At 33.8% G+C, this 14,739-nt stretch overlaps 1 protein-coding gene across 2 annotated transcripts in view; it reads right to left on the bottom strand.

Annotated features, from left to right (window-relative positions):
• The window catches only part of kibra (WW and C2 domain containing protein kibra), a 402,614-nt gene that overhangs the window by 58,339 nt on the left and 329,536 nt on the right, over window positions 1–14,739 (bottom strand). For both annotated transcript variants that reach the window (XM_069826453.1, XM_069826455.1), the window contains one exon: window positions 9,957–10,105. In XM_069826453.1, coding sequence (XP_069682554.1) covers window positions 9,957–10,105 — 149 coding nt within the window. The remainder of the gene's footprint in view (window positions 1–9,956; window positions 10,106–14,739) is intronic.

Genomic DNA, 14,739 nt, shown 5'->3' with positions numbered 1-14,739 from the left:
GTAGTTGGGGAAAGGAGATGAGGTCAGAATGAACTTTTTCCATTACTGACAAGAAGGAGGGTAAGATTAGAAAGGAATCATGCACACTGTAGTGAACAGCAGAGGATTCCTTAGAACATTATTGTTTCTAAACAATCCTTGCTGCCTTCTCCATTCTACATAATACACGTCACTATTCGTTAACAGAAAACCACAATTTAAGTCACACAGAGTTAATGTGCACTCAATGTTGGTTGCTTGACGGTTGTAAGCCCACTTTGAGGTCTGTGGCTATAAAGGAAAAATTGGATCGGTGTCTGATAGAGTTCCCAGGTACCTCAGTTGGTAGAGCATTAGTAAGTTTAACCAAAGGTCCCGGGTTCGATACCCAGCCCCAGAACAACTTTTCCCTCAAAATTATTCTCCACTCCAATCCATCTTGTCAATCAAATTACAGAGATCGCCTTTGAAGATGGAGGATGACTGGGCTTGTCAGACGTATCTCAAATGCAATCTCATCAATCTGCCTCATTCTATAAGTCTTCTGCGCAGTTAAGAATAATGAAACCCAATCTGGCAAGACTACCTAATGAATTTAAAGATAGTAATAGGCGAAAGAAAAGAACCTAACAAAGATTTCCAAAATAGCAACAAGCGAACAGACAGAAGCCTGGCACTGAAACTATGTGCAGCTATGCATAGAGAGGAGCTGTCGTGGAGTGGCAGATTTCACAGACCCAGGGATCGACAGTGAGTCCAAATCTTTCTTGACTGGAGCCACAGCCTGCAGAAGGTACCTGTCAGTAAAGAACACAGTTCCTCCCATGTGAAGCTTGCCTCAGAATCGTGTTCCTTGAGATTGAAGCACTACAAGGGTGGTAATTCCATCTACGACCACGAAAGCAATAGCAAACAAGTGCCACGTGAAAAAGTTGAAAAAAAACATTGAAGAGAGAGTCCAATAGTAACATGTATAGGGAAGACCAGGTAACTTGATACCCCAAGGGTGAAACCTAACCATTTTTCCCCCATTACTACATATCCTAGTGGATTATGGTGATTTTCTAGTTTGAAGGTTGAATTTTCTTTTGCCAACTTCGTTTCGAATTTCGGTACTGACAAATACTACAACTGGTAGTGTTTTTGTAACTGTTATGTTGGTGTTACTGTCGTACTCGTTTTAAGCAGTGTCAGTACAGGCGTTCTTGAAAATTTAATAGTACTGGGTTTCTGTGTTGGTTACTGAAAGATAGTGAAATTCGAACTTATTAATAATTAATTAATATTAGTATTAATATTAATACATAATAGTTATTTTATGTGTTGCATTGCAGTTATAATTCAAGAATAGTCAGATAAGTACCAATAAATATAATATACTTGGGCGTGATAATGCACGTGGGTAATCAATAGAAATATTATTTCACATTTTAATGAATTTCTTTCGTGTTTAGATTTTTATTACAATGTCAAAAAAATGAAATAGTGTGGCAGTGACTCCTCCAAGGAAGAAAATGTGTGGCATTCAGAGTACGCTTCAGAAATCTGTAGTTCACATGTATAATGAGTTGAAGGAAGAAGATAATGAAGAAGGAATTATGCTAACGGAGACAGCAATTACAACCAGAATAGCAAAATTATTAGGAGTAAGTATTCTTAAGCATACATTTCAAAGTGGTATTCAGTTTTAGGAGTTTGTACTAATAATTTCATGATTGTGGTCAAACAAAACAAATTTTTAGGTTAGGCCTAGATGTTTAATCAAGTCAGTGATTTTCATATTGCCAAACTAAATACATTTAAGATACTGTAATACTGCAGTAGGTGACAGCTTAAATACATTTACAAATTAGACGAACAAATAATCAAACAGCACGAAAGTAAATTTCCAGTTTTCTCTTTTGGTATTAAATTAACCGTTCAGATCACAATTTACATGCCACAGAAAATACAAGTCATATTGTAATTATTAACTTGATATTTCAGCAAATATTACATGATGTTGGCCTGTTATGGTGCTTAAAAATAATTCAGTTTTATATAATAACTATATAACATACTCTATAAAGCATAGGAACGTTGACTCTGGCTGAATAATTTATTCATGACTGGTCTAAGTAATATTAAATATGGTGTTTCTTCAGAAAAGCTACCCCATCCAAAGTACTTGTTAAGATATAACACTCGAGAGGACGAGGACGCACTACTGGGAAACTAACCATTTCTCTTCGTCCTGGACCTCTCGCATGTTATATTGGTAATTAGTAACAAGTTTGAGGGAGGGACTACAACAGTGCATTAGAATATACAGGTAAGTGTCAAAGGATTTTTGTGCTGAAAGTATTTGTGGCTGTGAACTAAAACCACGTGTTCATCGCTATGTAAATATCACAGAAATCAATTAAACAAAATACAATTATGCCTTCTTTGATGTAACTTTTCTGGAGAATTACCTAAATATCAGCCTACTTAAACCTATCGTAGATCCAACCTAACATGTTGATCATTTTCTATTCATATAGCTGTAAATGTTGGTATCATGCACGAATTTTATGATATAACAATTTTTAGAAGTGTTATGTTATTGTTTGTTATTGCAGCTTGGCTTTACTACAGCTAGGAAAGTGATAACAAATTCACAGAAGGGGACCCCACTTGTGACACCAGGAAAACATAGACTACGTAAACATCCAGTGACTGATGCTGATGATTTTACGAAAGATGCAATTGCGAGATTTATTTATGACAAGTTACATAAAGGTAGGGAAGTTACAGGAATTATTGCGTTGATTTATGCAATGTAATTCTGATATTAGTCATATGTATAAAAATATGGCATAATTTTCATTTATTGTTACAGGGGAAGTACTAACAGCAGCAAAAGTTCTGGAACATATGAATGATAATTATGAAACATATTTATTTAGAGGATCCTTATCATCGGTGAAAAAAAATTTTGAAAGAGATGAAATTTCTATGGAGCAAAGGGCATCCTTATACACATGTACAAGACAGTGATGTTATTCGTTTTTGAGAGAGTATATAAGAAATGTGGAGCATGACAACCCTAAACCCGTAGTATTCTTGGATGAGACTTGGATTTTTATGAATGGTAAATTTCAATGTATTGTGAGACATTGAGTGATTGAATTTTTTAATAACAAATAGGTTAACACTTATGTGGAATATGAAATTGCAATTAATATAGGCTACTAGTAATGAACAACATGTTTTGCAATTAATAGTTTCATATTATAACTAGAGGTTAATTATAAAATTCTTGAACGGTTTTCCTGTGGTTAAAATTTTAATGTCTCTTAGAGTTTCAATGTGAATTGCTTTTCTCTCTCTGTTTTTTTAAGTAGGATCACCCACTTATTCATGGAATAAACCAGGTAAGTTTCCAGTGACATGAATGGTGTTATTCATAGACCAACAAATGAGGGTGGAAGATTAGATGCCAGAACGAAAGGTGGATTTATACTCGGTAAGTTATATTGATTTATATTTTACATAAATTTGGCAAGAGTAATTTTTTTAATCAGGGTACAAAAATATAAAAAAAATTGGTGACTAAATAAAAACGTGGGAAAGCCTTTCACCAAAGAGGATCTCATGTCATGTCATGTTATGTGCTGTAATTGCAATAAAAGAATAAATCTGTTTTATTTTCTTTATTTAAATGCTGTGAATTCATGGAACGTAATTATATGCCCAGGTATAATTTTTATTGCAGGTGCTGATTTAATTTTTTCATGCAATTGAAACTACTGCTACTGCTTCTCTTATTTCACATGATTAGGCATACTTATAGATGCTACTTTTTTCTTTCAGGTGAAATTGAATCTACATAAGAATCCTAAGACAACAGAGCCTTGCCAATTACTGTCCTGAATCGGCCTTGTCTTATGTGTTGTGTCTATATACAATTCATTCTTTCAGTTTTTTCCCCCCTCAATGTAATGAAGTTGTTGGTTGATTGATACCCAGTGTTCAGCAGTTGATGTCATTTGTTATCTTGCACTCCAATAATTAACCAGATGATTGAAACCTGTGTAAAGTTGGACAGTCAAGACAATGATCCATATCTTCATTGAGATTTCAGAAATGGCACTGGGAGATTCTGAAATATCAGTTCTTTGTAAGTATTTGAGACAATCATGGCCTGTGATAATATGAGTACTGCCACTGTAGATTTTCATAGAAGTTCAGTTATTACATTAGGTGTATTATTTTTACTATGTATTGTACTATATTTTTGTTTCGCTTAATTGATGAATTATATATGCTGTAAACTGAACAGTAGACTGTAGGCCTATAGCTTAACTGATGAATTGTATGTGCTGTTAATTAAATAGTAGGCTGTATACCACAAGTGATGAATTGTTTATGCTTGTAATTTGAAGTAATTTGCATGATATGTATTATCAATTTCTGTATATTTCAACTGATTGAATTGTTTATACTTTTAAATTGAATTAACTTGCTTGCTATGTATTATATTTTATAGCTTAACTGATGAATAATTGTTTAGGTTTGTCAATTTAATAATCTGAGTGCCATGTACTTCATATTTTTAGTAGAGCCACCAATGTAGCTTGGTCGGTAGACTCGTTGGCCTGCAAATTCAGAGCTGCACTCGAGGGTAGGTTGGATTCCCCATTTGGTCTGATTAGTTGGTTTCTTCTGAGGATTTTCCTCCATCGTGGAGCAGATGCCAGATGGCCTATTGCAATTTTTTCATTTGCTTTAGAATCATTCTGATTTTTGTTACCACATTGTCATGTTCTGATCTTGTTATTCTTTTAACAGTGTGGTAAGATGCAGGTATAGATAACCTTACAGTAATTTTGCTACCTTTCAGCTACCTCATTACCTCCCACTCCATAAAGTTCAGGGATCCACTGAAGTATCAGTCGTCGATGTAATTCGACCATTTTGCTTAAAATTTTAAAACACTAAAATATTGAGATTTCTTGCTGTTACGTCCAATACTGTAGCAAGAATATCTGATTTTGAATCTGATAGTATGACAGCCTTCTCACATTTATGAAGTTGATACTGGAGATTTTGTAAGCTTAAAAGTGTATCTAAATTTTCACTATCAAAATTAGTCAGTGTTTGAAGTTTTAGTTAGTGGCATTTAAAAAGGGCGCGTCAGCTACTATGGCTATTTGCGCCCTTATCTAAAATCTTTCACTAAACACAAACACAATACAATAACCAGAATGTTTAAAAGAACTAAAAAGCATTGTCACGGTTAAAATGGGGCAAACACGTGTTTGAATATAATTCCCTGTAAAAGAGAATATACTGGTATTGTACTACAACACCACTACATCTACGGCTTGGTAAACAGGATCCATCTATAAAAAATACTGTATGTAGTCACTCACTGACCAGATCATTTATCGTTTCTAATGATTTTTAAAATGTTTGGAGAAGTATCACATTTCTTGACATCATCTGTTAAAGTTAACTTATATACTATTCATTTTCAAATAACTTGGGATTGTGTTTTATTAGTAAAGTTTCCCTTAATTGAGCAAGTTTGAGTTCTCCAAGTAGAGTCAAAAAGTCTGTTGGGATTTTGGCTCAGTTTATTAATATTTGTGGACTGTGATTTTTTGTTCTAGACAACCATATTACCTGCAAATGATGAGATTATCATAAGATCTATTTCTTTAGTTAGACCATCGACATTAATATTGGAAAATGTATTCCTGAAAACAACCATGTGGGAAGCCCAGATGAATCTGTCTCTATTTACATATTTGTGACAATGAATCAAATAATCAAGTCACTGACCCAGTGTAACATTTTATCTTGGACACCCTAAGTTTGCAATTTCTTAAGTGATTTATATCTACAGAGCCATATGATCCTTGAAAATAAATTAAAATTGCTAAGGTGTTTTGTTTTCTGTTTAAAATATCTTTACTATCTTGACTAAAATTTAAAATCTGTCCATTTGTTGCATGTAATTCTCTAAGTCAACTCAATAAGATGAAAGTTAGTTACTAGATTCCAGGAACGAATTCAATCTATGAAATCATCTCTTCCATAATTTTGGCTATCATACTAGTAAGTGATATCTGTCGATAACTCGAAAAGATATTAGATGAATAATTGCTTTTCAAAATTGATGTTATGATAGATTTTCTCCAGACAGATATTGTATTTTAGATGAGATTACAAGATAAAAGTAGTGAGTTTGCTTGTTTGCCAACATGTTTAAGAAAATCAGCATGTGTATTGTCTGGACTTGGAGATGTTTTGGGTCTTATGTTATTAAATTAATAGTAATATTCAGTTCTTGATTAAATATTGTTATATAAAGTAGATTGTAGATTTAATATTTCTTTCAGTTTTTCCTTAATAGTCTGACGTACACAGATAAAACTAACAACTACACCACAAATTAATCTAATAGAAATTAAAATATAATTAAATGTAGAAAAAGTAATTAAAATTATAAATACACGTAATAAACCATAACCCCCTAATTTCAACAATATACTATTTTATTCCCTTTTACAGCTTGTAGATAATTATTAATTATAGTTATTACTTATTAGCGTAATATTTATTGAACTTATTGGCTATTTCACTTCGTTTGAAAGATGTTATTGTGTACAAAAAGCATTTTTGGATGATCGTTTCATGCTGTATGTTGTGTATAAATCTATGATTTCTGGCCATCTGTTCTGTGTAATCCATCTTTTGTATAGAATTAATAAAATACTCTTTTGGTAGTAATTATTTTATTAATTGAGTACTTAATTTTCACCAGCTCACATTTCTTGAATCATTTGTTTTTTCTTATTTAAATTTAGGACACAAGAGCCAAAAAGAGACTTCACAGTTATGTATCATACATTTTTTCAATGACAGACGTGGAGTTGCAGAAATAATAAGTGTAACATTACTAAGCAATTTACAAACAAATGAAATCTTTAAAAAGGTATCTTAGAAGTGAAATTACTTATGGCTTTTAAGGACCAAAATTATTTTTGTGAGTTGATTTATTATTATTTCAGTTTTAGCCTATTTGTATTATCCATTTCCTTACTAATTTCAAAAGATAATCAGAAGTTCATTCGAATTCCAACCAAAAGTCAATTGGTTATTAATTTATCTACCTTTAGGAAGTACAGTATATGTACGCTGGAATCTTTGAAGTGAAGTGACAATAATTTAATTGGTCTTGGAACAGATTTGATTCTTGAATATTATATTATATACTATACTTTGTTGTATATTTACGTCTAGTAACCTATTAAAGCTAATACTAATAATAATGTAAAGGAATAAAAGAATAGAACATAGCAATACACTTCTCATGTGATTCATTTCCTCCATTTCTCATATAGTTCGCCTACGAAAATATATTACAAATTATTATTGAAACTATTTAGAATAACCTTCCAACATAAAGGTAAAGTATGGTGAGTTAAGAAGTCATTCAGTACATAGGATCGTGATTTTACTGCATGTGGTGATATCTGGTAACAGTTGGCAACACTGACAAGACGGAAATATTTGCTGTTTGGGAACTGAACTTACGTGATCCTCACTATACATGAAACAATTTAGGGAGAACTTGAAAAGACCAAAAAGAGCAAAGGAGAAGACTCCATCCCTCTCATGTATCCAGTCTCCAGCAGCCAAGGATTTCCCTAGCTGCCAGACATGCCCCACAATGCCTCAGCTGAAGTCTCTATCTGGATGAGCTCCTGGCTACAATGCTACAATGGGATGCACTTCTCTCCTCATAGGACATCGCAACCCACTATTTGTTAGACGGACTAAAGCACTCAAGGTGGAGCCCAAGCGAACTGCTTCCACAGTCCACCCAGATGTAAATCTGCTATGTCTACAATAACAGTGTTCGAGGTGTCGTGGCCTCTGCCAGTAACATAGGATTGACTTATGACAATTTAATGGGCAGTGAGCATAGAACTTAAAGATAAATAAGATTTCTTGAAGAATAGTAAAATGATAGTTCACTTCTATGAATGAGAAGAAATATAAAGAAAATGTCAATTTCCCTACTGTTTCTCTTCACAGTATGGCTAAGACCTGACTACCTGACTGTATAGAAACAACTGTCATAGAGTTGAGTAAACATATATACTGGGTGTTCATTTCAAAGTGTGTCATGATGTCACTGTTGTTGGGTCACCGATTTGAAGCGAGTTTCAGCTTATATGTTAGAGAAGTTGCCTATTATTTAAGGCGTTCTTCAATCTGAACTTGAGAATGTGTACGGTATAACTTGAACGTCATAGCAACAGATGGCAGTCTGTACGGTCTGTGTGCTACCATAACCTCTTTCGAACTGTGTTTTGCGCCGGCAAGTCATACGCAGGGTATTTGTTATCATCGGTTGCGTATGGTAACATTCCACAATACAAATCAAATGCTCTGTGTCCATGTTGACCGTCGAAGTTAATGTCAACAAATACGTTAAGTAATCGTCTTAACCCTCTCCCCATATCCCGACAGTACGTATTTCCAAACAGTTCACATTCCTGCCACTACCGGCGTTACCGTATGTATCGGTACGTACTCTTCAGAATGAACACCGTACTTGCTAGGCAACTTCTCTGCCTCATAGGTTATACACCTCTGCAGAAGTGCAGGAAGATTGAATTCTCTAGGCTCATTGGCTAGCCACATGACGGGATACAGCGAGCCATGACACACTTTGAACTGAACACCCAGTATAGTCCCTCCTATCATAGTAATGAGATTTCACAACATTGACAATCTTGTAGATGCACTATGATTCACTACAATAGGCTGACCAGATTTTTTATAGTCCAGCAGGGGACATCGGCAATTTCAAGAAAAATCACAAATGCTTACCTGGTCGCTCTCCGTTGAAATGTTAAAGAAGATACATGTAACAGTAGATACAACCATAGAACTTTGCACACTAAATGTATAGAATATCTTAATGGTTTGAATTAAATGCATAAACACACGTAACTCCTGTATACAGATAATAATTATAGCCACTAAGAATCAATTTCAGTACTGACACATGCATGGAAGTCTTCCACATAATAGGCCTATTGTACACACTGAACTCTTAACACACACATTTTACACGTACTTGTCCGAAGAATGTATCTTTTCAAGGATCTGTTCATTCCTATACAGCTTCACACTAAGTTCTTCAAATGTGGAATGAAAGTTTTTTTTCCCCCCTCCACTTGTAGGCCTAACAAGCTTTAACTGTTTCAACTTTGTTTTTTGACTTTTCATCAGTCCAGATTGAGTTCGCTGTGGAGAAAAGTCTTTCAACTGATGAATTACTGACTGGAAGACACATGATTAATGACACTGTTTTGAGAAGATTTTCAAATGGAATGAATTTTTTCTTGAAATGTTCAAAAATATCATACCACTTTTCACTTGTAGGATTGTCACAAAATTTCTCATTTTTTGAACTACTTACAAATGGATGCTGTAGCAGTTCTAATGCTTCCACGTAACACCAATGCTAAGATGACCAAAGATAAAGATGCTATATTCTTTTCAAAGAGTGCAGAATATCTCATATTGTGCTTGCTGGTTCTTCTGTCTGATACTGAGAAGTGTTAAAAAATGTGCATGAATCGCAGCAATTTCATCACGAACCTTAAATATTTATGTGTAAAATTTTATTGAAACAAAATCAAAGCTTCTGGGAGCAAAAACTGGGACATTTGCTCCCAGGGGACAGCAACTCAAAATAAGGGACTGTCCCCAGAAATCGGGGATGTCTGGTCAGCCTACACTACAATATACATCTATGTACACTAGTCGCCTGGAATCTGAAAGCATAGTGCCGTTAGCTTCATCTGTAAAATAGAGAGTGCATATGCGCGAGCATATACTATTGTACTGCTTCTACCCACTGCGTGATGTCATTCATGCTTGCAGATCTCAGGCGGGAAGTGTACACTAGACTGTAGACAATGACTAACCTGTCTTTATCTGACTCAGCTTGACCTGGTGTCACTTTCTCTTCAAGGTCTGCCAATTGCTGCTGTATCATTTGTATCCGTTTCCTGGCTTCATCATACTGAAGTCTCATCCGAGCCATTTCCGCAAGTCGAGTCCCTATTGGAACCAACTGAAACAAATAATTTCGAACAACCTTTAATACATGCAATCATTAAAAAAAGACGCCAGGCAAATTATTTCCAAGCACATTTAATTCCAACAATTGCATTTAGATTTCCTACCTAGCATTCTAGTTTCAATGCAATTTTAATTCCATTATTCCGCCATTAGGTATCATCTCATCATCTCTAAATAATATCTTGTAGTTTCAAGAGAGATGTTTGGGTTGCAAAGCAAGTAAATCAACTTATACTGTCCATATACCTACTACAGTAGTTTTTTATATAAAAAATATGCATAGTTGACTAAAAGCTAATTCTGTTTCCTAAGGAAATTATTGTAAGGCATTAAAACTAAATATTCGAAATTTCTCACGTTTGCTCAGGCTCTTATAAGTTGAACGATTACTTATGTTTTTCATATCAAAAACCTCGATTAAAAATGTAGGAAGATCAAACTGAAATTTATGGTACCAGTCACATACAATAGAGTCCACAGTGTCCTGGACATCTATTTTGTTGAAATTTTACAAAGTCAATTTAGATAACTGGTAAAACAATATCCAGCTGAAAACCCTGATGAAAGGGTGTTTATTTTCGTGATTGTGGCTTTTGAATTTTCTTCTACGTCCTACAACTCATTATGTAAGACACTCAGCTTCAACGTATTCTGCAGCATAATGGAAAAGGTGCTAGACTACTAATCATGAGGTTAGTGGATCATGTACACTTCTCTCCTCTTTTCTTTATTGCTTCTCGTCCATTTCTTTCACTGTATTCTTTTATATTTCATACTAAGTTTCTGCCAGCTCATTTTATTCTTATATTTACTTTATCAACAGTAATCTCACTAGAGGTTTTGATTTATCTAGAGAAAATCAAAACTCGAGTGGGTTTTAATTGACTATTACACGATTAGAAGAAATTATATAAAAATTAGAAGAAATAACGTAGGATAATACAATAAAATATTAATTGATTTACTAAAATTCTATTTCACTAATGTTAGCTTTACCAAAATGTTTGAATGGAGCCGTTATTTTCAACAGACCGTAAAGCATGTTTTATAGTACTGTAAAGAATTTGCCTTTGATCGTGTAAATAGAGAAACACTTTGGGAAATTATGATTCGAAGAAGCTATCCTTAAAGTACTGAAAGATATATATAAAGATACAACAATTAGTATCAATATTGGAAATGGAAAATAGAGTGAAGAAATTTCAGTAAATCAAGGTGTAAGACAAGGTTGTAGTTTGTCCCCTACGTTGTTTTTAATTTATATGGATGATTTAGTGAGAGAATGGAATTTTAGAATTAATGGAGGAATTCATACAACACCTAATTTTACATTTAAGACGATGCTGTTTGCTGATGACCAAATCGTTGTAAGTAGAACTGAAAGTGAACTGCACAGAGCAGTGTATGAATTACAGAAAGTGTGTGAGAAATATAATTTTAAAATGTCCATAAATAGAACCAAAACAATGGCTTTTCAAGGGAAATACAGCACAAGGACAAAAATTGTTTTAAATGACACTCCTCTAGAACAAGTAACAAGTTTTAAATACCTAGCTACTCAGCTCACGTATAAACATGAAAGTGACTGCAAAAATAAACTCCCCATATTTCAGCAGCTATGTGGTACAATAAACAGAAATTTGAAAAATAAAACAAGAAAAGAAACACAAATTAAATTTTATAAAGTAATGGCAGTACCATCTTTGCTATTTGGATCAGAAACCTGGATGATAACTGCAGCTGACAGTAAAAAATTACAGGCCGCTGAAATGAAGTTTCTAAGGTCAGTCAAGGGGTGTACTATATTGGATAAAATTAGAAATGATAAAATAAGAGAAGAATTGATGATATTTTCCCTAGAAGAAAAAATTAAGAATTATAGAGATCAGTGGGCAGAACATGTCAATAGAATGACACCAGAAAGAATCCCAAGAAGAATGATGAATTATAGACCTAGAGGGAGAAGACATCCGGGAAGACCTAGGAAGCATTGGACAGATACACTATGAAGACGGAACAGGCATATGCCTTTCCCTTGAATTGAAGAAGAAGAAGAAGAAGAAGAAGAAGAAGAAGAAGAAGAAGAAGAAGAAGAAGAAGAAGAAGAAGAATTTGCAGTTTGAAATGTTGGTAAACAAAGAAACAAATGATAGGGAGGTAATAAAAACAGAAGAAAGTATATAAAAATTAGAATAAATACAGTACTCTAATACAACAAAATAGATATTAATTGACTTACTAAAATTCTATTTCACTAATGTTCCCTTCACCAAAACGTTTGACACAGCTGCCATTTTCAGTCAGCTATCTATGCGGGAAACAAATGATGATTACAAAGCATGTTTTATAGTACCATAAAGAATATGCAGTTTGAAATGCTGGCAAACAAAGAAACAAATGCTAGGGAAGTGGTAAAAATAAACAAATCCTAGGAAAGTGATAAAATTGTGCGATAAGCAGCCATGATTGGTTGAAAGACGTCTTTTTGTACTGTTTTACTGGTGAAAAGTAGTATGACGTAGTAAAAGTGTTCTAGTCATCTTAATATCTTGGAGGGCAGAAAAGTTCAAGTTGTGCGCAAAAAATAAATAAATAAATAAAAAATAATAATAATATAATTATCAGTGAGTGTTCGTGTATATATATATATATATATATATATATATATATATATATGGATGTGGAAAAACTACGTACAAAAACTTAAGAGTAAGGTGGCAAAAAAACTAGGTATTTTAAGAATAGGAACAAGTGGTGACTTCCTGAAATTTCAATTCCCCTTGTTAATTAAATATATACATATACTAAAAAAATTATAATTCTCAGGAGTCATGCTCCACACTTAAGCAGACTAGCGAAATTCCATGATAACTTTGACGTACATTCTAATGTCAAATGCTGACCTATGAAAAGTGTAGGTTCTGAATGGTAAAATATTATCATTATTTAATTAATATAAGAATTTACTTCAGTCAATACTTAACAGTGAGAAATACATTAAAATTTATGTTATACCAAAAAGTAACATTACATATATTTTAACAACAAATGTTTTCGCCAATTATATTGGCATCTTCAGGTCGAATAAAACATGTTAACAAAATGAACACTTGGTCTTAACTAGTTAAAACAACGTTAAAAGTAGAATATAAATTAAAACAGTTAATAAAATTGAGTGATGCAGCCACCAGGTTGTATGTAGAAAGTGATGTATAGTAGAAAGCATGTATGACGAGGGGGACGGCAAGACCTCTTCTAGTATTGTGGTAACAGTTTCGAAATCAGATTAAAGATGCTACAAATAGGGCGGTCGTGTTGCCGAGTAATGGTGACAGGATAAAGCCCTGTAATTAGCAAAGGATGGTATGAACAAAATTGTTGGAAAATATTATTTAAGATTATATAGAACGTTACTTACAAGAAGTAGAAAGAGTTGGCTGGAGTTCATGAGAGCAGCAGCACGACTGACCTTTACATTAAGAAGTAGCTTACAAAGAAGACTGCATACCCGACAAGACGAGTAGATGATCGGCAGTTACTTCTGTATAATCTTAAACAGCGGGTTATTTGAATTTGGATATTGTTCATTAAGCAGGTGGCTATTGTTACTATTAGAGTGAGTGTTAATGTATAATTCTTCAGCAGCATTCATGTAATTGTGATTAATGATAATTTTTAGAACCTGCAAAGCATCTTCTATGCCCGTGAGATCGTGATTTTGGTTGATGAGATGTGGGCGATCCACATTCTGGTCTCCTTTCGGAAGTATTCTTACAGGATTTGGAATGTAAACATCATCCCTAATTTGACTACCCAATTCAACATACTCTTCTATGCCCGCTATGTGGATGGTACTCTTATACTTTACAATAGTAATAATGTAACACACGAAGACATTCTTAAAAGTTTCAATAACCTACATTCCAACTTAAAATTCACATGTGAGACAGAGTATAATAGATCTATTATTTTTTTCGATTTGAATATAGCTATTAAAGGATCTAAATTTTGCTACAACATTTATAGGAAACCTACAATTACTAGTCATTCCATTCAGTTTAATTCTAACCATCCCTATACACATAAGATTAGTAATTTCCGCTTTCTAATAGACCGGTTTTTTTTTTTAGAAAAGTTAGGCACATGTGAAACGTGAATTGACATTAAATCAATCTTATTATCTGAACTGAAATTAGTGATTCATATTGCAGCTGGAAAACCATTTCGCATTCATCTAGAAACTTAATAAACATAATTACTTTAGACCTAATTATAGTGGCCATCAAATATTTTATTTATATTCTTAAATAAATGAATTTCAAAGAGCAGTTTTACTGATGGACTCAAAATCTCTATTGCAGTAATAGCATCAAACAAAATGCCAAAAAAAATAACAAAATAGTGTATTATAAATACATAAATTTATCAAACAACTTAGAAAAACAGGGAATGCGGACTGCAGGTGTTGACTTGAGTACAAGCTGCTTCTCACACGGCCAGCTATAAGTGGAGAGGGAGGGAGGGAGGGGGAGGGGGGAGAAAAAAAAAGAGAGAGGGAGGGAGGGAGAGAGAGAGGGGGGGGGCTGTAAGGACCTATTCATTTGCTCTCCAGGAGGAAAACACCTA

Source organism: Periplaneta americana, chromosome 5 (genome assembly GCF_040183065.1).
Source record: "Periplaneta americana isolate PAMFEO1 chromosome 5, P.americana_PAMFEO1_priV1, whole genome shotgun sequence".
Classification (NCBI taxonomy): domain Eukaryota; kingdom Metazoa; phylum Arthropoda; class Insecta; order Blattodea; family Blattidae; genus Periplaneta; species Periplaneta americana.
Note: the sequence above shows the minus strand (reverse complement) of the source record. Positions and strands in the feature narration are given on the sequence as shown.